A 26458-nucleotide genomic window follows, 5' to 3' on the forward strand; every position below is an offset into this window, starting at 1 on the left:
CTGCCACATGTAGTTGAATTCATTCATTCACTAAGTTTCCAAGAAGTTAAATGTCTTAGGACATTTTTTCCTCTCTCCCTCCTATGGTCCCTGCAAATTCAGAGAGCACCGAGTCTTACACTGTCTACATCTTCTCTGTTTGAGGATAACGATTAGCCACATGTTTACCATCATCAGTATGCTTCCCCAAAATAATGAACTACTCTCTTCCTAGCTTCCTTATTTCAGCTCCACCAACTAGCAGTAGGATTCTTAAGGCTCACTTTCCTCAGCTGTGCAACTGAGAGGGAATATCCACCTCACGGGGCTGCTTTGTGCATTAGCAAGGAGAATCATGGAGTGAGCCAGCACAAAGTGGCACAAAATGCACTGAAGTCACCTTAGACAGGAAACCCTCTCACCTCTATGGCCCTACTACCCCTCAAATCTGATCCTTGCTGCCATCCTGCATTCTTTCTCTCCCAACTCAGTTCACACCTTCCGGATCCACATGAATGATGATGCTGATGGTAACTACAATAGCTACGACTGTGTGTCCGCTCTATATAAGGCACTGTTCTAAGCACTTTACATACACAGACTCATTTAAGAGGCATAATCACGCTATGAGTCACTTGTGACTACACTCTCCATTTAATAGAGCAAGAAAATGAGGCAAACAGAGGTTAAGTAACTGCTGGGTCTCTGGCTTGAAAGTGACCCCACGTTGCCTACAGCAAGTGCCTCTCAAACATAAACCCTGATTTTAACAAATACCTGTCTTACAGCTTTTAAAAGTTCATATTTTTAAAAAATTATACAGTTGCATATGTTCCGTGCCAAACAAGAACAAATTGATGGTCAGTCATGTTAGTCTATGGTTGAGTTCACACAGTTTGGGGCAAGAACTAGGTAGAAGCCCATGCTACTGTCTCTGGGCATACATTTTCTGTCAGTATGCCACTTACTGGAAGACATGCTATAAGCCATGTAGTGCAACTGCGTGTGTGAGTGTGTGTGCATGCATTCATTTGATGATGACACCTACGTGGGGTCAGTGTCCTGAAACCAAACAAAATTCCACCACTCCAGTAAATGCCAGGTATGGCAAATGAAGCTATGCTCATCAATCGTCAGTTTCGCCTGTTCTTGGGGAAACAGCTTGCTGCATTTCCCATTTCCTTTCCGTTCTGCTGTGGACAGAAAACAGGCCAGGAGGACATGAATGGAAATGATGCATACCACGATGCGTCATTAAACAAAAACAAAACATCGCCATGGAGTTCATGCTGACTCCAGTGACCCTGCTGGATGGAGTCAGCCTGCCCCATTCCCAAAGCTGTAAGTCTTTTTGGAAGCGACTGCCACATCTTTCTCCTGAGGAGCAGCTGGTGGGTTTGAACTGCCAACGTTGTCGATGGTAGCTGGACCATTATCCCACCAGGGCTCCTTCTGGGCACTTAGAGCCCACTGCCATCAAATCTAGCCTGACTCCCAGCCACTCTACAGAACAGAGGAGAACCGCCTCCTAGGGTGGTTGAGGCTATAAGTCTTCACAGAAGCAGATTTGCCTCATCTTTCTCCTGTGGAGCAGCGCGTGGGCTCACACTGCTGGCCATTCCATTAGCAATCGAACCCTTTACCCATCAGTGTGCCCTCTTCCTAGCGTGGTCCATAACAATACCCCACACACAAGAGGCCAGGTTCTCTAAATGGATGGAGCAGAGCCCCTCACCGCCTACTCCCCTCTTGGCCACACCCCTGCTCTCCAGTGCCTCCCCTCCCCCAACTCACTGGACTCCAAGTTGAGCAGTAACAGCAGTCCTCATTGTGGTGAGAGCACTTCCTGAGACGTTGGCACCGTTTTCCTCGGAGTAATCTATCCTGACTAATGCACAGGGCCTCCATCTCACCTGGCACAGCACGTATTTCCCAGCACTGTAGTCAGCTGTGCAACAGAGAGAGACACGAATCCCGAGAAAACTCACCAAGTGTTACTTACTATCTGATGTACTGGGTGCTTTCTCTTTCCTTTCCGAGGAGACTCAAAGGTTTTCAATGACTATCTCACAGATAAGTACTGACACAGTTGTATTTGCATGATACTGATGACTCTATACATGTGTAACACACACTTGAAAATAATTTCCAGCAAGTAGCAATGACAATCTACCTGAGAAGACCATTCACTGACTGATTAGCAACCCAAAGCATAAGGATTGTTACACTCAGAACATTGATTTCAACTTCAACCAAAGATGCCTGATGTAAGCTACAATAAAAAGCGTCCTGGAAGAATATGCAACGTTATTTAATTATCTCCCATAAACAAAAGTGTAACAACAAAAAACTTTTTAACCACTATCTTTCTGTAAAAAACATTTTCAAAAAATTAAGATAATATACAAAAGCAAGTCATAAGCACAGTCTAACAAATACATAACCTATAGTGTAAACCTCATTTTAATTTTACTGTTACCCTTCTCATTATATACTATATGAGGTGTATTATATATTTGAATTTATGACAGTTCTAGACTAATAAAAATGACTTCTTTAATTTGTTAAGATCCATACAGTTAAATGCCTTTGATTATTCAATAAAGTACAGGTAAATGTCCTTTGATGGTCTCTGCTTTCAGCCAAGATCTCTTTGACATCAGAAAAGAGATCCCTCAATTGTATGCCCTCTACTGAATCTCCCTTCAATTTGGCAGTTCTCTGTGGAAGGACTGCTACAACTGTTTTCGAAGATCTTCTGCAAAATTTTACTTGCAGATGATATTAATGATATTGTTTGATAGTTTCCATGTTACTAGATCATCTTTCTTTGTAATGCATACAAATATTATTATCATTCAGTCAGCTAGTCAGGTCTTCCAAACTCCTCAGGCATCCTCAAACTATGGCCCACGGGCCACATGCAGCCTGCCGAGGACATTTATCTGGCCAAGTGTTGTTATCCCGTTTGGTTTTTAACTTCAAAACAGGATACGTGCAGTGTGCATAGAAATTTGTTCATAGTTTTTTTTAAAACTATAGTCTGGCCCTACAACGCGTCTGAGGGACAGTGAATCGGCCCCATTTAAAAAGTTTGAGGACCCCTGGCATAAACTAATGAGCACTCCCAGCATTGCATCTGTTTGTTGAAACCTCTCAGTGGGTATTCCGACAATTCCAGGAGCCTTGTTTTTCAATAATGCCTGTAGTGCCGATTCAATATCGTTAGTTTTTGATTATATGCTGCCACCTGAAACAGCTGAAAGTTGGACCTATTCTTTTTGGTACAGTGACTGTGTATTCCTTTCATCTTTTTGATGTTCTCTTGGTCCTTCAGTATTGTGCCCACAGAAACCTTTAATATTGCAACTCAGAGCTTGATTTGTTTTTTCCTTCAGTTCTTTTCAGCTTAAGAAACGTTGAGTGTTTTCTTCCCTTTGGTTTTCTTACTTTTGGTCTTAGTAGCTTTCATTATAATACTTAGTCTTCTCGAGCCTTTTATTGTCAGTTGTGCCTGCAGATCGAATTCCTTAAGGTCCAGAAGGATTTAGCAGAGGTTTACACATACTAGGTGGCTTAAAGCAATTTTTCATTTTTATTATTATTAGACATTCATATTTTTTGAGCCCCAAAGCTTTTTTGAACTGGAAATCATTCCAAATAATATACATTAAAGACTGAGTAGACAAATTACATTGAGGCTTATCTAACGCTTTTGAAGCTAATTTTAAATCAAATAGTCATTTCTACACACAGTCATCAAGTTGTACTGGTCAAGCTCCTCATTCCCTCCCTTTCTCAGCAACTCTGTCCTTTGCCCAGATTTCCTATCCTGCCCTAATGGGGCTCAAGGCACTGCTGCTGCAGCGGGAACATGTTGTTGACACACCGTCCTGACACAGTGTTGCAATGCAGTGATTGAAGGATGCCCTCAGCTGCCTGGAGGCTCAGCATCACTTGGCTCAAGCTAGGACACACATGACAAAATAGGTGACCTCAATATCATAATGAAGCAGCATGGCCAACCTCAACCCTTTTCAGAGCTGGACACTGTCAACCCGGCGGCCACATAAATGGCTCATTAAAAGGGGAGCAGGAACTGTTACCTAACATGTTGGGGACCTGTCTATCTAAGGAGAAACAACTACAATTATCTTTGCTTCTGTTGTTGGGACTGCTCTGAATAAATCTTCCATTATTTCTGGTAGCTGCAACATGAACTCAGTGTTGCAAGCACAGCATGTGAAGACTGAGTGGATAAATGGACGCATTTGGCACTGAAGGAGGGAGCGAGATAAGGAGCTACGTAAAGTCAGAAGAGCAGGTTAAAAACGCAATGACAGGAACATTTAGAGAACCTTTGGCTACATAAAGAGCCCGTAGATCTAAAATACAAATTCAGAAGGTCTTGTTCTCAAAGGCAGAGGCAGTCACCTGGGGGTCAGGCACAAGTAAAGGGGTGGGGGGGAGCAAGTTATATAAATCTACATTGTGCTGCATTTGAATTATGGTGCTGGCAAAAAAATATTAAAAGTTCCATGGACTGCCAAAAGAGCCAACAAATTTGTCTTGGAAGAAGTACAGCCAGAATACTCCTTGGAAGCAAGGAAGGAGAGACTTAGTTTCATGTACTTTGGATATGTTATATCAGGAGAGACCAACCCTTGGAAAAGAACATCAGGCTTGGTTAAAGCGGAGGAACATAAAAAGCGGGGAAGAGTCCCAGGAAGATGGATTGAGACAGGGGCTGCGACAAGGGGCTCAAACAAAAGAACGATTGTGAGGATGGAGTAGGATCAGCCATTCTGCTGTGCACAGGGGCCTCCAACTCGAAGACCGCGACAGCAGCAGCTAGTTCAGTACAGTCACAACTTCCCTGACAATGGCATGCTGCCCATCTTAACATCATGGGAGTAAAATAATCGACGACGATCCAGACTTCTATACGTCTGTCCCGAACAGCATTAGGAAGACAGGCACTCCAACACCCTCCAGGTGGGAGCAAGAAAGAACATACCTGCTTGCGTGACTATCAATAGAAGGTTTTAAAAAGTGTAATTTGAGGTGTCAAAAGTTAATATGAAAGAATGTAATGAAAACATAAGGGAAATATGTCCATAAATGTTTTAAAGCCCCCTCGTAAGCTCACCAAAAGGGATTCATTTGCAAAGCTTACCGCCAACTTTTTCAGTGTTTAAAGTCATTTCCCACCATTCTCACACTTAAACACTATTTCCTGAAAATGAAATAAACAACAAGAATTTACACGGAAAGGTGATTAGAAAGCAACACAGAAACCCAACTTCTTTCCTCCTCCACTTTGAAACTGTGGCCTAGAATTGAAGTGCAATGAGAAAACAAATATAGTGTTTCTATATTTTTTATTTCTTCCAAACAAAATAGAGAAAAAGTTAAATGCAATACAGTGAATGATTTAATAGGGGTCTTCTAGCCGTAACCTCTGTTGCTCCCACAAATAACCTTTGCTTTCCTGATGGGTCTGGGCTAGAAATGGGAGGGAATGGACTGAACTGGATTACATGACCCAGCTGTGAATGAAGTTTACAGGAGTTCATTGTGATTGGCATGAACTCCCAGGAATAAAGTGCGCCCTCTCCGAGCAGGAAGGGGATGAATCTCGCACCGGGGAGACAGAAGAGCCATGAGTGGAGCTCATCTGTGAACCCTGAGATCCAGGAGCCAGCTCTGCTATCAGAGGTGTGGTAGAGGAGCAGCAGCAGCAGACCCGGAAGCCAGAGCATGAGACAGAGCAGTGGCTCCCCAGCCCACGGAGCAAGTAAAACAACCTGGGCAAGAGGCTGGTTTGCTGCCTCACCGAGCTGGAGCTGACCGACTGCAAGACGAGGTTATGGTGGGGTGGCATGCCCTTCGGGCATTTATTCTCAGGGTCATTGAGTAGATTCCAACTCAGTGCAACTCTACAGGATGTGGCAGAACTAACCCCTGTGAGTTTCCGAGGCTGTCTCCCGTGGAGGGACTGGTGGTTTCAAACCACTGACCTTGTGGCTAGTAGCCCAATGAGTAACCACTATACTACCAGGGCTTTTATTACCAGCCTGAAAAGAGGTCTGTGACCAGGCCAAGAGGCTGAGGGCCAGTTGGACGGGCCTGCCCAGTGGGCAGAGCGGAGAAGAACCTGTCCTGACCAAACAACTGTACCTTAAGTATGTCTCACCGGAATTGTAACCTGTTAACGTCTCTAATAAACCCCTTAATCGTGAGCATCATGTGAGTTCTGTCTGACCACTGCCGTGAATTACTGAACCCAGTCACAGAAGTAGAATGCTGTGGGAGGGATGGTTGGTGTCGAAACGGATAAACAAGGAGAGGCGGGGGAGGGGGGATTTGGGGGGTTGGATGGGCGGTGGCAATCAGCCTCGGGAGCCAGGAGAGCTCGGCTGTGGCCCTCAGCATTGTCTAATTCAAGACACACAATTCTCCAGATAGAGAAACAGTGCTTGCAAAAGCAAGAAAGTCAGCTTTCGGCAGGACAGTGTCTCACGCTCCATCAGGACAAGCTCATGCCAGTCTTCTGTTAAACTTCCACAGCAACAGTGCCGAGGGAAGCTGCTCTCTGCTCAACACACTGGAGAACTGCAGCCTCCGAGGTAGGGAGCACGGAGAGAGAGAACAATGGCCTGACGGAGGCTGGTCTGAAGTCTGCATGGGTGAAAACCGGCTCCTGCCATGTGTCTGCAGTGGTTGTGGGAAGTTATATCTGAAGCAGCAGCAAAAAAGGGGCTGACAGTTACTAGCTGGGTAGGAAGACTTCTAGACACCCTAGACTTTTGGCTTGCCAGGGAGAGCTTATTTCAGGGCATCCCCAAAGCATCAAGACTCAATGTTATACAAGGTCATTCCAATTGGCTTCGAGATCAGTGTCAGATGCCATTAAACAAACCCACAGCTACAAACCGCAGACCCTTATCATCACGCCTTGGTTGGACCGGGGCAACTGACTCAAGAATCCGAAGTCTAGACCTGAGAAGGGAGAGACAAGCACTCTGCTGTCTACCTCCTCCCACGGTTTGGCCTACAGATGACCTGAACTACAACTATCTCACTTTTATTTAATTTCCTGTTGGTTCAAGCTTGAAAAATAATTAGCGTGCATAGCTCCTGGTCATGCTTTTTGATGTTGTTGTTTTGGTTTGGCCTTGGTTTTTCTCCTGATGCAGTGTTCTTCTGGCCCTGACGAGAAAGAAGCCCGTGGCTCCTTGGGCAGAGCCTGCTAATTCTACCCAGTGTTCTGCAACTTCCACCAGGCCTGGAGCAGCCTCGCAGGGTCTGCCACTGTTAGTACGTCACCTGTAAAACCAAACTGGCTGCCATCAAGTCACTGGGATGCACAGTGACCCTCAAGGGCAGAGTACAGCTGCCCGTGCGTGTCGGACACGGTAACTGTTTACAGGAGCAGAAAGCCTCGTCTTTCTTCTGTGGAGTGGCTGGGAGTCTGGAACTATCGGCCTTCCATTCAGTAGTCCACTACACCCCTAAGACTCCTTATTCTTTTAAGCCAACTTTTAAAGAATTTGGAGTAATGTTATTTTTTTTCTCTCTCTCACAATGCTAATATGTAGAGAAAACTGTTATGACCACCAGAAATGGAAGGTAAATCCAGGAATAAATGTACTGTAAGTGTTATTATGACAATCCAAAAGGGGACAATGCTCACTTTCTCACCCTGATTCAATATTAAAAACTGTTATTTCCCAGGAATGCTCAAAATCATTTCTAGCAACGTGCTGGTGGTGTGAGCCTTACTTTTGGGGAGAGAAAAACTAAACTAAATGGATAATGATGCAGTAGTGTGATGTAAGTCAAACTACAGCACAGGCTATAAAATTCAAATGACTAACCCTTGGGGCAGGATTCAGGATGCATTAAGAAAGCCTGCCCTGGATTCTTGGACAGCAAGATACGACTGTGGAGTAATGCTCTTCCCACGTCCCCAGAGGTCCTTTCCCTTAGATGGCCGAGCCTCAGGAAGCACGGGGAATAGACGTAAGAGAGCCGAGCAGACACTGACCTGCATGTACTTTAACACACAAGGCTGCTGCTACAGACCTTCATTGTAAGCAATTCTTTTGTGCTTTGTGTTCTTAGATAACATTTCAACAGCATATTCAATTATTAATTTCACAGGCTGCGGTCAGCCTACATGTTCAGAGAAAGCACCAGTTTCTGTTTTCACATATTTTCCCATTTGCCTGATAAGATAGCAACCCAGCCCGTTAGGACGGGAGAAGGGCGTTACTTCCTTGGACTCAGACAGCGTAGGAGGCAAGCAGGGCCTTGTCGGGGAAACCAGGGCCAGCACCGTCAGGGAGGAGCTGCCCAAAGTCCACTAGGTGCTGAGTGGCAGAGTCCGCCGCTGCGTCACTGGGCTTGCCCCCAAGCCTCTCTACTTTCAGTTCAGGAAAAAACCCCTCAAAGTCTACCAAGTCTATAAGCTTTCTCCTCTTATCATCGACCCATCTCTTTTCTCATGCAACACGCAATCCGCTTGACGTGGTGCCTGAAACAGCAGCAAACAAGGCCACAAAGTCAGCGTTTGCAGAACTTGGCTGACCTTCTTTGCTTAGAAAAGGAGCCCATGAAAACCACTCTCCTCCTTGGTTACTAACTGTTTTTGGAGAGAAATATGAAACTTGTCTTTGCTCCCTCTCTCAAGCAAGGAATGAACATCCAGGAAATTCTGCAGTGACTCCTGGAGTCCAAGCAAGCTTGAGCGGCTGTGGGCTCTAGCCTCCTCTCCTTCAACCAGGAATATCCTATGGAAGGTGGGAGAGACTGAGCAAACTCCTCGGTTATTCACTGCAGCTCAAGTTTGACAAGCACTGATGCCAACGCCCTGCCTTCCTCCACCATGATCCCCCACGGCTCTCTGGTCCATCAGGAACTGAGGAAGTCACCACCAAACAGTGGTCCGCCTAGTTACCGTCCTGCGGCCAACAAGGGCTGGGCAGGGTGAAAAGGGGCAGCCAGAGTCTCACTCAGGCCTCCAGGCCCCAAACCCATACAAAAGCAGGATTTTTCACACTGCCTCTCAGACAGCAAGCAAGAGCTCACATTTTAATTTACCTACCCAGTAGATTAGCAAATTCACATTAATGTGATTCTTATCTAGGAAGAGAGTAAAGCATCCCCGCACCCCCACCCCCGGACTTTGACTCACTTGGAAATAGGCCAAGACTCCATGTTCCTACCGGTTATAGTAAATGTGACCTTGTTCTACTGTCATTGGTACAGTGTTTTTACAAATGCAAAGAAAGCCCTAAAGCAATTCACCACTCACTCTCCCCCTCCGCTCCTCCCTCCCTCATGGGATTCTGCCAATTCCCAAAACCCAAGGCCATCAAGTCAATTCCAACTCACAGTGACCCTACTGGACAGAGTAGTGCAAACCCTGTGAGTTTCTGAGGCTGTAAATCTTTACAGGAGCAGAACATTTCTCCTTTTAACAAAGGACTAACTGGAGCATTCGTCTGCTGACCTCGCCTCAGCAGCCCAACACATAACACACACTCCAAAAACCAAACCCACTACCATCGAGTCAATGCCAACTCAAAAACCCCATAGGACAGCGTAAAACTGCCCCTGTGGATTTCTGAGACTATGACTCCAAGGACAAGCAACTAGGACTGAGACTGAGACCCATCTCTCTCCCTCAGAGCGCCTGGTGGTTTCAAACTTCTGACCTTGCAGTTAAAAACCCACCTTGAAACCACTAGGCTGCCAGGGCTCCTTACCAGTCCTCAATTGCATATTCAGTACAATGAGGGGCCAGGTGACTGTACCTATGAATTAGACTAACTCTACTTTGAGAACGTTGCTCTTAAAAGAAAAAATTGAAAACACGTCTTTGGCACAGATAAATTCACTTTACTCATCAGAAATGGCCAATATGTAGATTGTTAATTTCACCCCAAAATGTATGCATAGCTTTCTCATAACCACCACCATGCAAAGCACTTCAAAAAAAACAAATATCCAGCAGTCTTTTCTGAAAATAACCCCCAGCCCTCAGACAAGAGAAATGGCCAGTCCACATGTAACCTTTTTCTTACCATTTCGAGACACATCAAGTTCCACTAGCTGCATAAAGTTTGCTATTTCTGGAGGGAGCCGTTGAATTTCATTATCACTAAGTCCAAGCTTTCGTAATCTGACGAGTTGGAAAAATTGCTGAAAGACAAAAGGGTATCACATAGGTCTCGCATATATTGGCAATGTCAGCTTTTAAACTTGTAAGAAATTTAACACAGCGCGTCGTTTCAAAATTAACCAAGATTGCACCCACATCACTGTCCTGATGTTTGCATCCTAGCACAGCCATGTGGGAGAGCTGGTGGAGCTGTGGGTTGAGCACTGGGCTGCTACCCCAATGAACACAGCAGCAGCTCCTCCGGAGAAAGACGTGGCTGTCTGCTCACGGAAGACTGACCATCTCAGAGCCCTAAGGAGCCGTTCCACTCAGAATGCCCTGGACAGTTGTGGGTTTGGCTTGGCTTGAACGCATGTGAGATGTTATTATTGAGAGACACGAAGTGCAGAGAATTTCTCTGTGTGAAATGTGCAATGTGAACATTACATATAAACCAGAATTTTTTTTTCAAGGTCAATGACATTATAACGATACTTCTAGATAGCTATTACCATCAGGCCATCAAAAATAAGAAAAACAAGCTAGAAGGTAGATATGCTTCCTTTGCAACTTTATCGATAAAACATTCTTGTCAAATAAGAAAATCTATTAGCATATGATTAAATAAAGAATGCAACATTATGCAAATGGTAAAAACGACGATGCAGCCCATGAAACTTGAAAAGGTATTTAATGCAACCGTAACTAACAAAGAAATTACAGGCACGGTGTGTGAAATAGCATGAGTACATGTGGACAGACAGGAAGAAGGAAAAAAATGTTTTTAAAGTTTTGTTAGATGAGAACAATGCATAATTTTTAATTACTTCTGAAGAAAAAAGACATTTTAAAATAGAGAACTATGCACCTCAGCAAATGAATGCTGCCAATTAGCTGCATATGATAATGAAGAAAGTGCTCAACAAAAGGATTAATCCGCTGGATCCCTTTAATCACACAGTTGAAGCTTAAATTCTTAAGGAAAGGTATTGGAAGTTCTTTATGCTGGCTGTACTAAAGCATTAACTGACAGAAAAGCCATTCAAGAGCATCACATATTTGAATAACTGAGCTTATGCCAATTGTTCAAAGAGTCTGACAGTTTCATAATACATCAATGTGTTTACTCAAGTATGAAAAGCTCACTTTGTTTTCCAGAAAAAGCACAATAAATAGCAAAAGCACCAAAACCAATTCCATGCATCAGGGAGCATTCAGAAATAATATAAGAAGCCAAGTCCATAAGGTGTGGAGACAGAGCCACAGTGAACAGCAACAGGTTCGATTTTTCTGTCTGTGGAAACGAGAGCCTAGAGATCCCCACATCGAGGAGGCATTACACAAGCAAACCAACTTAAGGTCCGGTTCTGCACATGGAAAAGGATCCCCAGGTGGAGTTGTCACAAGTATGACTTGACTCGACGTGGGAAGCGTTCACCAAACGTACCAACAACCCCATCTGTGGTTATTCCAAGTGGAAAACAGTACTCCCTCCTCGCGACTGGACCTGCACATGGTGCCCGGATACTTGACTCCTCAGCCACTTTCTTTTGAGGGACACAATGCCACGGAGACATCATCCATTCTCAGACTCCCGCTTTCTCAGGTAGTCGGGGACAAAACTCAACTAGCCGCGTGCCCATCTGCCTTCCCTTCGTTACCAGCTGGGGCACAGGGAGAACAATTCATTGAGCTGTCCTGGCAGGGTGCCTTGGCACGGACCAACCATGGGGCAGACAGAACACAGAGACACCATTCTCCAACTATTCCCTGTGTGATTACAGCGCACTGGCTCCCTTGAGAGCATGTTTTGTACAACTGTGTACATAAAGAAACCCAAATTGCCACAGCCTCTGATGCCACACCACAGACTTCTTACAGCCACCTCAAATGTTGGCAGTGGAGACAGGCTTTAATTTCACCAAATGAAATGTTTTCCCCATGCTCCATTTTAGTCTGCATTCCGTCTCTCCTGTTCTTTTGCTAAGAATGCTAGTATCTTCCTAGAACGAGAAAGAGAAAACCTCAGTCCTATCACAACTTTCCATTTTTATGACTATGTGGCCCATGGTTAGGAGTTCAGCTGTAATCTGGAAGGTCAGCAGTTTGAAACCACCAGGTGCTCGTCAGGAGAAAGACGAAGCTTGCTACGCCTGTGAACAGTTACCATCGGGGAAACTGGGAGGGGCAGGTCCATCCTGTCCTACAGGGCCACTAGGAGCTGGCATCAGCACATTGGGAGTAGCTTTGTTGATGGCTGAAGATCAGTTAGTTATCCCCCAGTTGCTCAGGCTCCTCCTTGCTCATAGGGTGGAGAAAATATAAACTAAATGCATAAAGAATCTGACACATGCCTGGGAAATGGTTTGACCATGAATTATGACATAGAGAGGGAACCGATTACAAGGAACTATGTGACCTCCTCCCTGGGGGACAGACAACCAAAAAGTGGGTGAAGGGGAGACGTCTGACAGGGCAAGATATGACAAAATACCCATTTATAAACTATCAAGGGCTCATGAGGGAGGGGGAGCGGGGAGGGAGGGGAAAAATGAGGACCTAATGTCGGGGTTTAAGTGGAGAGAAAATGTTTTGAGAATGAAGTACAAATGCACTTTACACAATTGTTGTGTGCATGGATTGCGATAACAGTTGTATGAGCCCCTAATAAAATGTTTAAAAAAAAAACTATGACATGGAACTTGCTCACAGGGTTTCTGGGGGCATTCTCATCCTTCAACTAAAAGCTGATCCCTTTCCATCCTGCTACATGCCTAACTCCTCTTCCCGTCTGGATGGGACCTGGATACCTTTATGGTCTATAACCTGCAAAGACAGACATGGTAAATCAGTGCTTTTAATCTCAGGGTAATATTATTTATATAGTATATATCCATTTGTATCACCTGGCCTTGTTCTTTTTTAGGAAGCTTGCAAAAAATTCTACTGCGATGTATAGACTTTTAAAAAGCAACCAAAATGCCAACAATAAAAAACCTCGTATACTATCAAAATTTAAGAATGTGTTTAAGTTTTCAGTAGTAACTCAAAATGATAAATAACCAAAGCATTGATTACAAATATATCTGATAAAGGTATAGTCTTAGAAAAGGCTACACAATCATGAAAGTGAATGTTTGTTCGGCGAGGGAGAGGGGAGTGGGGAGGGAGGGGAAAATGGGGATCTGATGCCAGGGGCTTAAGTTGAGAGGAAATGTTTTGAGAATGATGAGGGCAATGAATGTACAAATGCGCTTTACACAATTGATGTATGTATGGATTGTGATAAGAGTTGTATGAGCCCCTAATAAAATGATTTTAAAAAATAAAACAACCACACACACAAAAAGTACTGGTTATTTCTAGGTGTGAGAGAAAGGATTATGACCAAGAAGGGTATACAGTGAACTTTTAGAGCCCAGGCAAGATTCCGTTTCTTAACTTGCATGATAAGTACAAGTGTTCTCTTTAAAATTTATCATAAACTAAACATTTATGTTTAATGGACTTTCTGATCTATACAGAGGGCTTCAAAAAGTTTGTGGGGAAATTCCTTCACTTTTCACTTCCATTTTTCCACAAACTTTTTGAAGCCCCTTCATCTGTTGTATTTCAGAATAAAAAAAAGGAAAGAGTTTTTAAGTAACTGCTGTTAAGTGCCACCATCAGTTCTGACTTATAGTGACCCTACGTACGACAGAACAAGCAGGCCCTGTCCTGTGCCGCTGCACAATAGTTCTAACATGTGCGCCCATTGCTGACCTGTCCCGGCGATCCTCTTATTGAAGGTCTTCCTCGTTGTCACTGCCCTCTACTTCTCTAAGCATGATGTCCTTTTCCGGGGACTGGTCTCTCCGATAACATATCTAAAACACGGGAGATGACGTCTCACCATCCTAGCTCTACAGAGCATTCTGGCTGTACTTCTTCCAAGACTGGCCTGTTTGTTCTTTTGGGGAAGTCCACAGTCTTTTCAAGATCCTTAGTCAGTACCATAATTCAAATGCATCAAACCTTAAGTCTCCCTTAGTTAATACACAATTTTAACATGCACATGATGCAACGAAGAATACCATAGCTTGGGTCAGATATACCTTACTCCTCAAAGTAACATCCTTGCTCTTCAGTACTCTAAAGAGGTCTTGTGCAGCACATTTACCTAATGCAATGTGTCGTTTGATCTCGACTGCTGTTCCTATGAGCATTGACTGTGGACCTGTTTAAGTAGTTGAGAATGGCAAAGAAAAATACCAATTAGAATGAAGATCAAATTCTTTACTTCATTCCAGTTAATAGCAATGGAGACAATGGTATTAAATGTGGAAGAGGAGGAAAATGAGGAGCAGTGGTCATATAGACCAGAGCAACAACAGCCACAGTAATGGCATGACTGTGCACAGCAGTAATGCTATGGGAGGATTCTGTGCTTGGCAGTGACCTTCTTTAAAAATCTTAACATTGTCACGATGCTGGTACCTATGTGTATCAGCAGGCCTTTGCCGCATGAAAAATATCCCAAGCTTAGTGGCACAAAACAATGTGGATTGCTCCTTCTTCCTCTCAAGATGATGTGGGTTAACTGGGAGTTACTCTGTGGCTTACACCTGAACTCACTCATGCAACTACATTCAACTTGATCAGTGGCTCTCAATCTTCCTAATGCCGCGACCCTTTAATACGGTTTCTTATGTTGTGGTGACAGCCCCCAACCATAAAATTATTGTCATTGCTACTTCATCATTGTAATTTTGCTAAAGTTATGAATCGGGTGACCCCTGTGAATGGGCCCCTCGACCCCCCAACACCACCCCCCACCAAGGGTCTGCGACCCACAGGTTGAGAACAGCTGAGCTGAATGGCTGAATGAGCTGGAATCTCCATCCTGGCCTCATGAATGTGTGTGGCAGTTGGCATCATGTGTCAGCTGCAGCTCCTTTGGTCTCCACAAGGTCACCTAGCACATGGCTAGAAGGTTATCTAATATGCTTTGCGAGCAGTGTTCAGAAAGGGGGAAAGGTGGAGGCTGCAAGGGCTCTTGGCGCCTAAGCTTTGAATTTGCACCATGTTGTTTCTGTCAGATTCAACGAGGCAAAGCCGGTCATCAAGCCAATCCAGTTTCAAGAGAATGCTGAAATGGTATCCAATTGTTGAACAGCAATGATTGAGCAGAAAAACCAAGAAAACCCTCACACACATTAAAAGAGGCCAAGGATGGGAGAAATTTAGTAGATAAAATAATTTATTACAAAATGTGGTAGGACCCTAAGGAAGGCCACAGAAGAATTCATACAAAAAATAAAGAGATTATGCTACGAAAGGCTATAATTGATCACGGAGTAATACTTTCTACAAAGAAAATTGAAACAGAATAGAATTATATACTGAACAAATTTTGGCAAGGGTAGGATTTTTAAAACAACGGTAGATTATACACAAGGGGGAGAGGGCAAAAAAAAAAAAAAGCCATGGAGTAATGGTAAAGAAACCAGTTTTATTAAGGCAGAGAATGCACATAATCACATCTTATATTCCAAATTGGAAAGAGTTTGCACAAACTTTGAAAAGTAATAACTATTAATTAAATAAGTATTAAGGGCATAAAAAAACACACACACAATTAGGACCAGTGTGTTTTGACAATGAGGTATGGGATGGAAATGTCTTTGTAAAGAAAACACATTAAATCACCTCAAGGGTATACTTAGTTTTAAAACTTCTGAGACTGCATTTTCAAAATACCCATCATATAAGAAAAATAAAAATCCAATTGGCACAGAATAGATAATAAGTATAGGTTTAAAAAATGCATAAAATGACAAGAAGTGAGGGAGGCAAGGAGTGAGAAGGAGGGGTAATATGAGGAGCTCACACCAAGGGCTCAAGTAGAAAGAAATGTTTTGAAAATGATGATGGCAACAAACGTACAAATGTGCTTGACACAATGGATGGATAGATGGATTGTGATGAGCTGTATGAGCCCCCAATAAAATAATTTTTAAAAACCCTCCTATCACATACAAAGTAATAATAAGCCTCAGAAAAGGAGCTTTTCCAACTATGGAATTTGATCTATTGCAGAATTTTCCCTACAGCCTAACCAGATGCCTTGGTTTTGAATATCCTCTTTCAGTATCCAAATGCTCTCCTTCTACTCCTGTTTTCATTCCATTTATCAGTGTTAATGACTAAAAACATTCATGCCCATGTAAAATTAATACAAGTCAATCTCTCCTGTCATATAAACATATATTTCCAAATAATAAATTTTGTCCATACACACACACACACACAAAAAAAAGGGCAGGAAGTGGGTCAACAGCTGCCTGAGCAATGGGGCATGGCTGAAAAACAGCCATGGAGCTGCTTTGGGGACTCTCAAATGGATTGTGGAAATGGCGGCACAAGTCGGTGAGTGCACAACAGAAGTGTGCACTCCAAGGGGGTGAGCTGCACATGGACAGTCTGACTCACAGTAAAACTCAAGAAAGGCACAGAGTTGATAGACATGATGAAGCCCCTTGTAGTAAAATGAGACAAAGCTAGAGACACACACACACTTTCATCCACTTGAATCACTACCCCCACCCAGTGAAATAAGGCTTTTCAATGGGAGTTAGCAGATGAGGACAAGTTCAACAACTAATTGTACACCACTTAGTAGCATTTTGTTCTAATACGCTAGCTTCCCAAGTAGACTCATGGTGGCACATCCAGAGAACACACAAAAATTATAAAATGATGTTTTAACTAGCTTAACACAAAACAGAGCCATGTGGGAAGGAAGGGAGGCGGGGAACAGCATTCGGAAGGCTGGGAAGTCGGTAAGGACTCACGTAGTGCCACACTGTACTCCGTCTCGATTAATGAGTTGAGAAGGGAAGAAACAAGCAAGCAAGCAGGAAAAACCTGCACGTGAGGGCAGACGCGTGGTCTGGCTGCCAATCCCATCCCATCCCAGAGAGCAGACACGACGGGAAAGAAATCTGGGCCAAAAAAGGGGGTCAACTTTCTAGAGGCCCGTGGGTGTGGAGAAGTAACAAACATCCAGATAAACCCTGGTGTGGAGAAGTAACAAACATCCAGATAAACCCTGGCCGAGGAGGCGGCCCCACACGACTGGGAGAGCAAGAGGCAGAATGTGATGTAACTTGTGACAGGACAGAGTGAAAGGGCATAAAAAGTTTACATTTCTTTTTTTTTAAGTTTGGTCAAGTTTTGGAGGCATATGGAGAGGTATACATCACAGAGCCCCAGGGTGGTGACTACCCTATCCATTCAACTGGTCATGTAATTTTATTTTTTTTAAATAGCGAACAATTTCTAGAGAGACACAAAGTGGAAGTCAAAAGAGTTGCAAAGACATGAGAATACAAAATATTGATTCTGAAATCTAAAATGCCAATTACTATTGGGCCAGGTTATCTGACTTAAGTGGCCTAAACAAGTACCTTAATAACCATTTCCTCTGTCATCTGAAGCAGAGAGAAATATTTTTGGAGTGTACTTCCTTGCCCATAAAATAAATAAATTCAGGCTCACAGGAAAGGTCCCGCGCACTAGCTTACACATCTCAATTGTTTCGAGCTTCAGTGGTACAGGGGCTCTTTCCTTCCCGGGACAAGGAAATGAGTGCCCAGCTCCTTTCCTTAGAGACCCCTCAAACAGTCGAAGGATAGCCAAGTTTCAGAGAAGCAAATGCATTCCCCACTGAGTTTTAGCATATATACTAGAGCATTTATAAGACAGATGCTTTCGGTTCACTTTGCTCCATATATCTCCCATTCCAATTTTTCTGTCATCTGGCCTCTATCAGTAATTGTAGCCCCTCTCATTTGCTAATGTATTTTAACTTGTCCGAGGTGTTTGCTCATGCTGCCTAGTTGCCACTCTTAGTAGATCCTTTAAAGCAGAGTTCTCTGTGGCTCGCGACCCCTTTGGGGGTTGAATGACCCTTTCACAGGGACCACCTAAGACCACATTTCCGATAGTCTTAAGAACTGAGACCCCGTTCCTCTATCGGTCTCCAGCCGGTCCGCCCACATGCAGATATGCCCACATACCAGGTCACTACAACATGAGGAACTGTATTAAAGGGTCAAGGCAATAGGAAGGTTGAGAACCGCTGCTTTAAAGAGAAGCTGTAAATGTTCCAAACCAAACGCAACACCACTGCCACAGAGTGGATTCGGACCCCTGGTGACCCTTGATAGGGTTTCTGAGACTGTAAGTCTTTATGGGAGGAGACAGGCTCATCTTTCTCCCGCGGAGCAGCAGGGTGAACTGCAGACTTGAAGGTTACAGCCCCAACACCTATCCCACAGTGCTCCCATAATTAGCACAGCTCAGGAGAGGATCGCTTGGAAAATGAAGAAGCCAGGAAGGCTTTAGTTCTTGTGACATAACCAGAGAGAGAATATGGGTGAGGGAGCCTCAGTGCTGGCAACAGGCATAGAGAAGAGAAACGTATTCAATGCAAGATGGACCGGGATAGTATTACTTTGCAGAGAACCTGAGCCCAAAGGCCAAGCTGCAGACCCGGGAAGCTAACCCCGACGGGGAACCCACAAGGTCTGGACTGACCAGGGTTAGCACAGGAAAGGGTCACTATGACAAGGAGGAAGAGGTCCACTTGATGCACTAACAACAGCGAACTACTAAACAGTGGGGGGTGGATTCAAGCAACCAACTATTAGGTGGCCATTAAAAATTGTTGAAAAATCATTTAACATGGCAAGTACATGTGGTTCCAGGGTTAGAGGGAAAACGGAAGGTACTACATAGCATACTCTTTCTGTTAAAAAGAGAATATTGAAATTTTAGGGGAAAACTGCTTTTTAAAAAGTTAACCTGGTGAGAGAGAAAAAAATCACGACTTTGAAAAGAATGACCATATAATCTGTAGATAGAGTTCTCTTTCCAATTTTCACCAGTGGTATCATCAAGCAAAGTTTGAAAAGATGGAAGTACTACTATCTTACACATGGGTGTGGAAGGGGGGCTTCCGATAAGAAGTGAAATAGGCATTTCATTTAAGTTTTCTGAAGGGCCTTTTGGGTTTTTATAGGATTTTTCAAAAGCCCCCCCTTTAAAAAAAATTTTTAATAATTTTATTAGGGGCTCATACAACTCTTGTAAGCCTCCATTTTTTTCACACACTGAGTCAAAATCAGCTGTGAAGTTTGGTCTGGGTGCCCAGGAAAGCATCATGTGACGCTAACTGAATCAATCTTTGTTTAGTGGGCATTTTGCCATGGCTTCCATGCAATTCTTGACCTAATGAGAAGAAGATGAGGCTTTCTACTCCCGTAAAGAGTCAACAGTCTCAGAAACCCACAGGGGCGGTTCTGCCCTGTCCAATAGGCCCGCTGTGCGTCAGTGTTGACTCGGTGGCTGTGAGGAGTAGTGGGAATCAGGCTCAGGAGCACTGCATCTATAATATGCCTACTATGTGCGGGAAGGGGTCCTGGTCGTTAAAGTTCTCAGCTGCTGGCGACTGAAACATTGGAGGGATGGGGGGTGTGTGTGAATTATTTAGCATGGCTCTTCTAGTCGAAGTTTCTGATGCCTCACCGTGTGCTCGTTCCCTGCATGGGTCTGGTAAGAAGGTCAAGGAAGATACCGATAGGATTCACCTGTGAGTAATGGTGACCAGGATGTCCTGGAACAACATCCTGTTGTGAACAACAGGAGCCCTCTGAGAAGCATGAGGAGGGATCTCAGTACCAACAAGAGCCAGGAGTGGAGGGCATCCTCTGCACCACAGATGCCTGCAGCACAGTGACCCCCGGGGATCCAGAAGACAGCTGTGACACCAAAGGGGTGGCAGGACCACAGAGAGAGCGTGAAACAGGAGTAAGGGACTTCCCAGCCCACAGAGCAAGGAAAGCCGAGGGCTCTGCTTGCGGAGGAGGGCCACAGGCACCTGATGGAGGGAGCTAGGCTTGCCGACTCACAGAAGTGAGGCTGCGTGCCTTTGGGCTGAAGCTTACTAGAACCGGGGCCCCTGGGCGCTAATTCAGAGACCTGGGTTTGCAGACCCAAGGAATTTGAGCGGAGTGCCTTCAAGTAGAGGCTTATAGGGAAGCGCGTGCCCTTTGGGCACTTGTGGGCCGCTCTGAAAGAACTCTGTAGCAGGCCCTGCTGGCCAACTACAATGTAAGCATTTCTCAGATGAGAATTAACAACCTGCAGAACATCCTTAATAAACCCTTTAATCACAAATTTTGCCTATCTGTGAGTTCTGTGTAGCCATTGCAATGGATACTAGAGCTTGGAGATAAAGAAAAGGATGCTAGTTAAGACAACATAAGTGGCTCCCCAGGAAGATACGATAGTTTGTTTCCCTAATGATGAAAACCCACTGCCACCAAGTGCATGCCTACTTAACAGTTATCCTGCGACAAAGTACAACGTGCCCCAGGGTAGGGTTTCCAAGCTGCAACTTTATGGAGGGAGACCCCTACATCTTTCTCCTGTGAAGTGGCCGGTGATGAAAACCCACCGCCCTTTAGATCCGCAGCCGAGCATAACCACTATACCGTTGGAGATAGCACACAGCTTACGGCCTTGGAAACCCGTGAGGCTGTTCTCCTCTGCCCTGAAGGGTGGCTGGCAGTCGGAATCCATTCGACCACAGTGGGCTTGGGTCTTAGTTTTCTGTGCCGGATTTCAGAGTGAAGCAAAAGATGTTTAAACAAGATCCATTCCTAACTTGTCTCATGGGACAGCAAGATGTGTGAGAGACAAGTAACTAACACACAAGGTGGAAAGTGAAAATCCTTAAGACGTGACACCCAAACTCCTCTGAGACGATGACAAAGGCCTCCGGCTGTCGCACACCACACCTCTGTTATGCTCCCAGGGAAACTACAGGTCCGTGATGTCCATTTGTGATCAGTCACACCATATCACAGGGGAGCAAACATTCCTGGGACCTTCGAAGAAGAATGGCTGACTGAGGCACTGTGTAGGCAGCGTCTGTCTGGCTTTCCTCAGTAAACACACCCACGCTTGGACCAGCACTCCCAGGGCCTCAGGAAGCAGTGAGAGTCAGCAAAGAGCCACTTGCACAGGCGGTACGGAGGGGAAAGGAGGACTCGCCCTGCAGGGTACACTCAGCTTCTGTTAGAGTGAGGAACCAGATGGTGCCAGCACACTATACAGAACAATGTTGACATGGCTACATACGCTGGGGGGCTTCAAAAAGTTCGGGGAGAGATTCCATTACCTTCTAATTCCATTCCCCCACAAGCTGTTGGAAGCCACTTACATATAGTTACCACAATCCAGTGGGGTGTTTTTGAAGCAGGGGTGGTGGAGGGGCTTGAGAAGGGACACAGCCACATGGCCAACACCGATGGGTCCTTCCCTTGGACCATGCAACACAGGATTTGCCCGTGCCTGGTTTTCATCTCCCGCAGGACTAAACTGATAGTGCCTGTGGCCAGGATGTCATCTTTCTGGATAGCAAGCTCTTAAGAAACAGAGAAACTTAGTCATTAACATGGTACTTAAAAAATTAATCTCAGTTTCCAGATTACCATCACTCCTAGGTAATTAAGGGCTGCCCATAATCTACTAAGGCAGTGTTTAATGGTACTTTTAGTGCCTGCTAATTAGAAGTAAAGGGGGGTGCTTACGTCTTCCTGTTGATACAAAAGTGTTCTAAACCATTATCAAGAGATCTTGGAAGGTGGAGGGACCTACCTAACTAGTTAATATAAAGGATTGTAGCCAAGTAGCCAGACCTAACAAAACTACGAAACAGGTTAAGCCCTGCAGTGGCAACCATGATGTTACTATATTTACGCTGGAACGTGCTACTGCAGGACCTGCCAAACTGCTTTTCCAGCAGAGGAGCGAGGGTACTGTCAAGAAACTGAATTCAGGCAAACCCTAACAGGGCAAAGAATTCAAGCACCAAATGGACAGGTACTGGAGTCCCAGGAGACGCCGAGCGTGTAAACACCCAACCTTGGTGTGGCATGTGTTAAGAAGGCATGCAAAATGGATTAATCGTGCAAGGCTGCCGGTTCACACTGTGGAAGCCCTAACCAGGCTGCCGGCATTCAGAAATCAAATGATCAACTATAATCATGGAGAGTTCCACAGTGGAGAACTTCAACTTGCGCAAGAAGATATTTTTGAAAATGTTCTAAACCCGCAGGAGCTACACAGCACAGAGACATGGCTTTTCTGTCACCCCAGTGTCAGATGTAACGCTGTGCGACTCCAGTGTGCCCTGTGCCCGCTTACCTGCACCGAGACAGACAGACCTGCGTGCCAAAGCCTTTACAGCTCCTGGGGCAGGTGGCCTTGGGGCCTCACGATGGTTCCTCTCTTTTATTTAAATTTCTCACACACACTAATAAATTTGCACAGTTTCCTACTAAAATTAAAAGAGCAAAATGGGGTTTAAAAAAAAGGAAAGTACATTCCCTAGCAACCCTCAAACAAGCAAAAACACAACAGAATGCTCAGTCGTGGTGGCCACATGACAGCTTTCCAAACGGAACCAAATATTAAATTCTAATACTAACCCACATGAAGAACTGCAACCACAAGGCCTAACTTTGAGAACGTCTTGAATCCCTGTACTGTTTAAGGAACAAGAGGAACCATTCGTGCCTGAGCAACTCTGCGCAGCTCATGTTCTGTGGCGCAGTCAGACTGAATGCTCTAGTCTGACAGGCCTGCTTTCTTTGTGAAGGAGAAACAGCAACGCGAGGTCAGAGCTGATTCGTTTAGCTGCCCTTTTCGGCATTCTTTGCATTTCTTTCTTTCTTACTATGTCCCAGCAGCCTAGGTAAGGGGTCAGAATGGTATGCCTCATATTCCTCTGTTGTAAGCATCGACACACATGGTGGTGATGTGAGGGCCATGCAACCAGCCCCCTGCCAGCCCTCAGCCTAAGGACAGGGCTCTTTCACAGGGATTCACCTCTTTAAATAAGTCTGGCCACTGGATTGTATTTGCTGACCAGCTGGGTCTTCGGTATACAGACCAGAGAGTAAGTTTCTTGTTCAGTACCACCACACCTCAGGAGTTCTCAGAGTTGAAGATCTCCCCCTTTAGGACCAAGGGAGATCAAAAAGAACATCTGGGGAAAGGGGAACAGGAGTCTTCCAAATTTGAATCCCAAAGTAAAGTGGGGGGGACAACAAACACAAAATTATACATATGAATCAATGCACTGGGGTGGGGGCTACATGCTCAAAGGCCCTCAAGAAGAGGAACCCTTAAATACTAGCTAACAATTCCTGTAGCTCCTGAGCCCTGTGCCATTCACAGAGACTTCAGGGCATAGCACACATGGAAGGTTTTCTCCAAAAGCTCCCAGGGCAAGTTTCTGAGGAAACTCCTGGGTCTCAGAAGCTTCCCCGCAACCATTCCCAGCCTCCTCCTTCAGGCTCTGAGGCCAGTGTGCATGCAGATGTGTTCACATCATGGCTCAGGACTTCACATTATCAGCATCACCTGGAGCTGGCCCAGTCCTGCGCCATCTTCACAGTGGTTAGTTTGGGCCCATTGTTGCAGCCGTACCGTACCGGAACCTTAAATAACTGTGCTGCTGTTGTTTGGTGCCACGGAATTGATCTGAGCTGATAGAAAGGCCATGTAACAGAGCAGAATTGCCCCCACCAAGTTTTCTCCTAAGCAATCACTCTGCTTGCCAGGTCTTGTTCTTTCAAAGTGGATCGGTGGGTTTGAACCACCAACCTTTCAGTTAGCAGCTATGCATTTAGCCACGACTCCCTTCACAGAATTGCAGTGATGGTTATATGAGTGAATACAAGTGTCTAGAACCGAGTCCTTAACACATGGTGGCTATGATGATGGTTTGATGGCTCTATTCTATATATTATACATATATATAATATGTATTACAAAAACTTTTAAAGTCTAATGAACTTAGATCTAATTACAACATGTTGCTGTCTTTTGAGCATATGATGGGGATGGGGGTAGCGGGGGTCGGGGGCAGTGAGGTGTTCAACAAGAACCATGCTCCTCGATGTTAGGCTACTGTTTTTAAAAGGTGCCCCGTGGCACAGAGGGTTAGAGCTGGGCTGCACCCACCAGGTGCAGGGATAGAAACAGCACCCACTCCCATAAGGATTGACAGTCCCAGACACCCTGGGGAGCAGATCTCCCTGTCCTGTGGGCTTCTCTGAGTTGGAACAGACTCGATGGGAGTGAGTTTCCTTTTTGGCTTTGTTCGCTTTAAAAAGCAGAGAAACACAATGACATAACATACATAAATCAATGCACAGCAGGAGCCAAATGCTCAAATGGTCTTAAAAAGAAGGCTTGGAAGTTAACTGACAAGTCTGGCAATATAGAGGTGCCAAGTACTCAAGCTAATTTCCAAACATGGCAAGTGAACTTAAAAAAAAACAAAAAAAAACCATTTCACACTAATCAATCATCATACACAGAGTAAAATCTATCTAGAAGAATTTTAGGGAGGCTGGTAACCTAGGCAATGATATAAGGGTGGGCCTACCCTGGACACCAAAGGAACTCGGGGCCGGAGCAACACCTGGGAGGCTGTGCACCTGAGACAAGGCAGGTTCGGCCAGCTCCGCAAGCCTGCCCAGCTCAGAACCAGCAGGGCGCTGTCCTGCATGTCAGGAAGCCTCTGTTCCAGCTCCGGCCCCGACACTAACCAGCAGCGCAGTCTTGAGCATCAAGGCGCCGAATAAGACCGAACAGCCAGTGACAGTAATTAGGAACAGGGTGTGGGTGAGACCCAGGAAGTGAGTGAGACAAATTACCCCGATTTTTCTTTTCTTTCTTTTGCCCTTTGACCTGAGAACCTCCAACTCCCAAAGGGGTTATGGTCCAAATGGGGAATGCATTTCCACATGTATGGGAACAGCATGATGAACTCAGGGAAGCCTATAGAAGTGGACTCAACCCACAGCGAAGCGAAATCCTGTCCTCTCAAAGCGTTCCAGGAGGTGCCACCGGTTACAGAACAAGGCACAAAGCCCCTTAACTTCACACTCGGGGCTCTCCTCACATGGGCACATGCTAACAGTGCCATGGGCATGTCTGTCAGCCTGGAGGGCTTAGAAAGTGCTTTTACATATCACATCCCACGGGCGCAGTCACCAGCAAACAGTCCCTTCTCAGGAGGTGGACTTCCGAGAGGCAGTCTGGCACAAAGGGCACAGGAGCCACATCTTAAGCCCAGCCTCTCTGGCTGCAAGTCCAAAGTCCTTCTCTCCACAGCACCACTGCCTCCGTGGCCTTGACAACTTGTTCCCACGCCCATCAATCCAAGGGCGCTGCTTCCTCGCCCCAGTGAGTCATTTGCTGCTCATTGTACCTCCACTGTTCTGATGAACTCTGTCCAGCTATCCGTATCTTACCCGCCCCTCCACTGCCACGTCCCTCGGTGGCACTTAACAAACAACCTGAGCACAATGAAAGCTGCTTTTTTCAAAATGTTAAACATAGAACTACCAGGCGGCCCCGGAACCCCAATCGTGGGCACGTACCTCACAGAATGGAAAGCAAGGCACACAACACAGAAATGTGTACACTGGTGCTCACTGCAGCACTAGTCACAAAAGTCAAAAGGTGGAGTCCTCCCCAGGGCCCATCAATAGGTGAAGCCACAGACAAACGTGGAATATGCAGAACTGAAGCGTGATGAGCCGCAGACAGGAGATGTCCTGATGCATCCTGTAACGGGGATGAATCTTGGAAACGTCTTCCTGAGGGAAATCGACCTGACATCATGCCAATGACATGAAACACGCAAATCTACACAGACTAGCATCTATCCATGGTTCCCAGGGGTTAGAGAGAGGGGTAAAGCGGAGCATCAGATGTTCAGGGGCACGAGGTTACTACTGATGAGATGGATTTGCAAAAAGATAGTAGCGATGTGTGCACAGCACAGTGAACATAATCAGTGGTGCTGAATTTTAGGTGTTAAAGTTGTTGAATTAGCCATTTTTTTTCCTAGAAGTCTATTTAATACCCTTTTAATGGGGGCTCTTACAGCTCTTATAAGAAATGTTTTGTAATACAGGTAGCCCCAACTTATAACAAGGCTTCATTCCAAAATTCTGATGTAAACTGGTTCCAGGTCGATTACTTTTTGAATTTTCTTTCAGGTTTCCAAAAATTATCGGTATTCTTTTTAATCATTTTATTGGGGGCTCTTACAACTCTTATCACAATCCATACACACATCGTGTCAAGCACACTTGTACATATGTTGCCATCATCATTCTCAAAACATTTCCTTTCTACTTGAGCCCTTGGTAACAACTCCTCATTTTTCCCCTCCTTCCC

General features: G+C 45.0%; 1 protein-coding gene across 1 annotated transcript in view; it reads right to left on the minus strand.

Moving 5' to 3' along the window:
- The window catches only part of LRRC1 (leucine rich repeat containing 1), a 161624-nt gene that overhangs the window by 90701 nt on the left and 44465 nt on the right, over positions 1-26458 (minus strand). The window contains exon 2 of the mRNA XM_004696555.2: positions 10071-10188. Within this exon, the coding sequence (XP_004696612.1) occupies positions 10071-10188 (118 nt within the window). The remainder of the gene's footprint in view (positions 1-10070; positions 10189-26458) is intronic.

Source organism: Echinops telfairi, unplaced genomic scaffold (assembly GCF_000313985.2).
Source record: "Echinops telfairi isolate 266 unplaced genomic scaffold, ASM31398v2 ScPeMD7_3533;HRSCAF=4204_1, whole genome shotgun sequence".
NCBI lineage: Eukaryota > Metazoa > Chordata > Mammalia > Afrosoricida > Tenrecidae > Echinops > Echinops telfairi.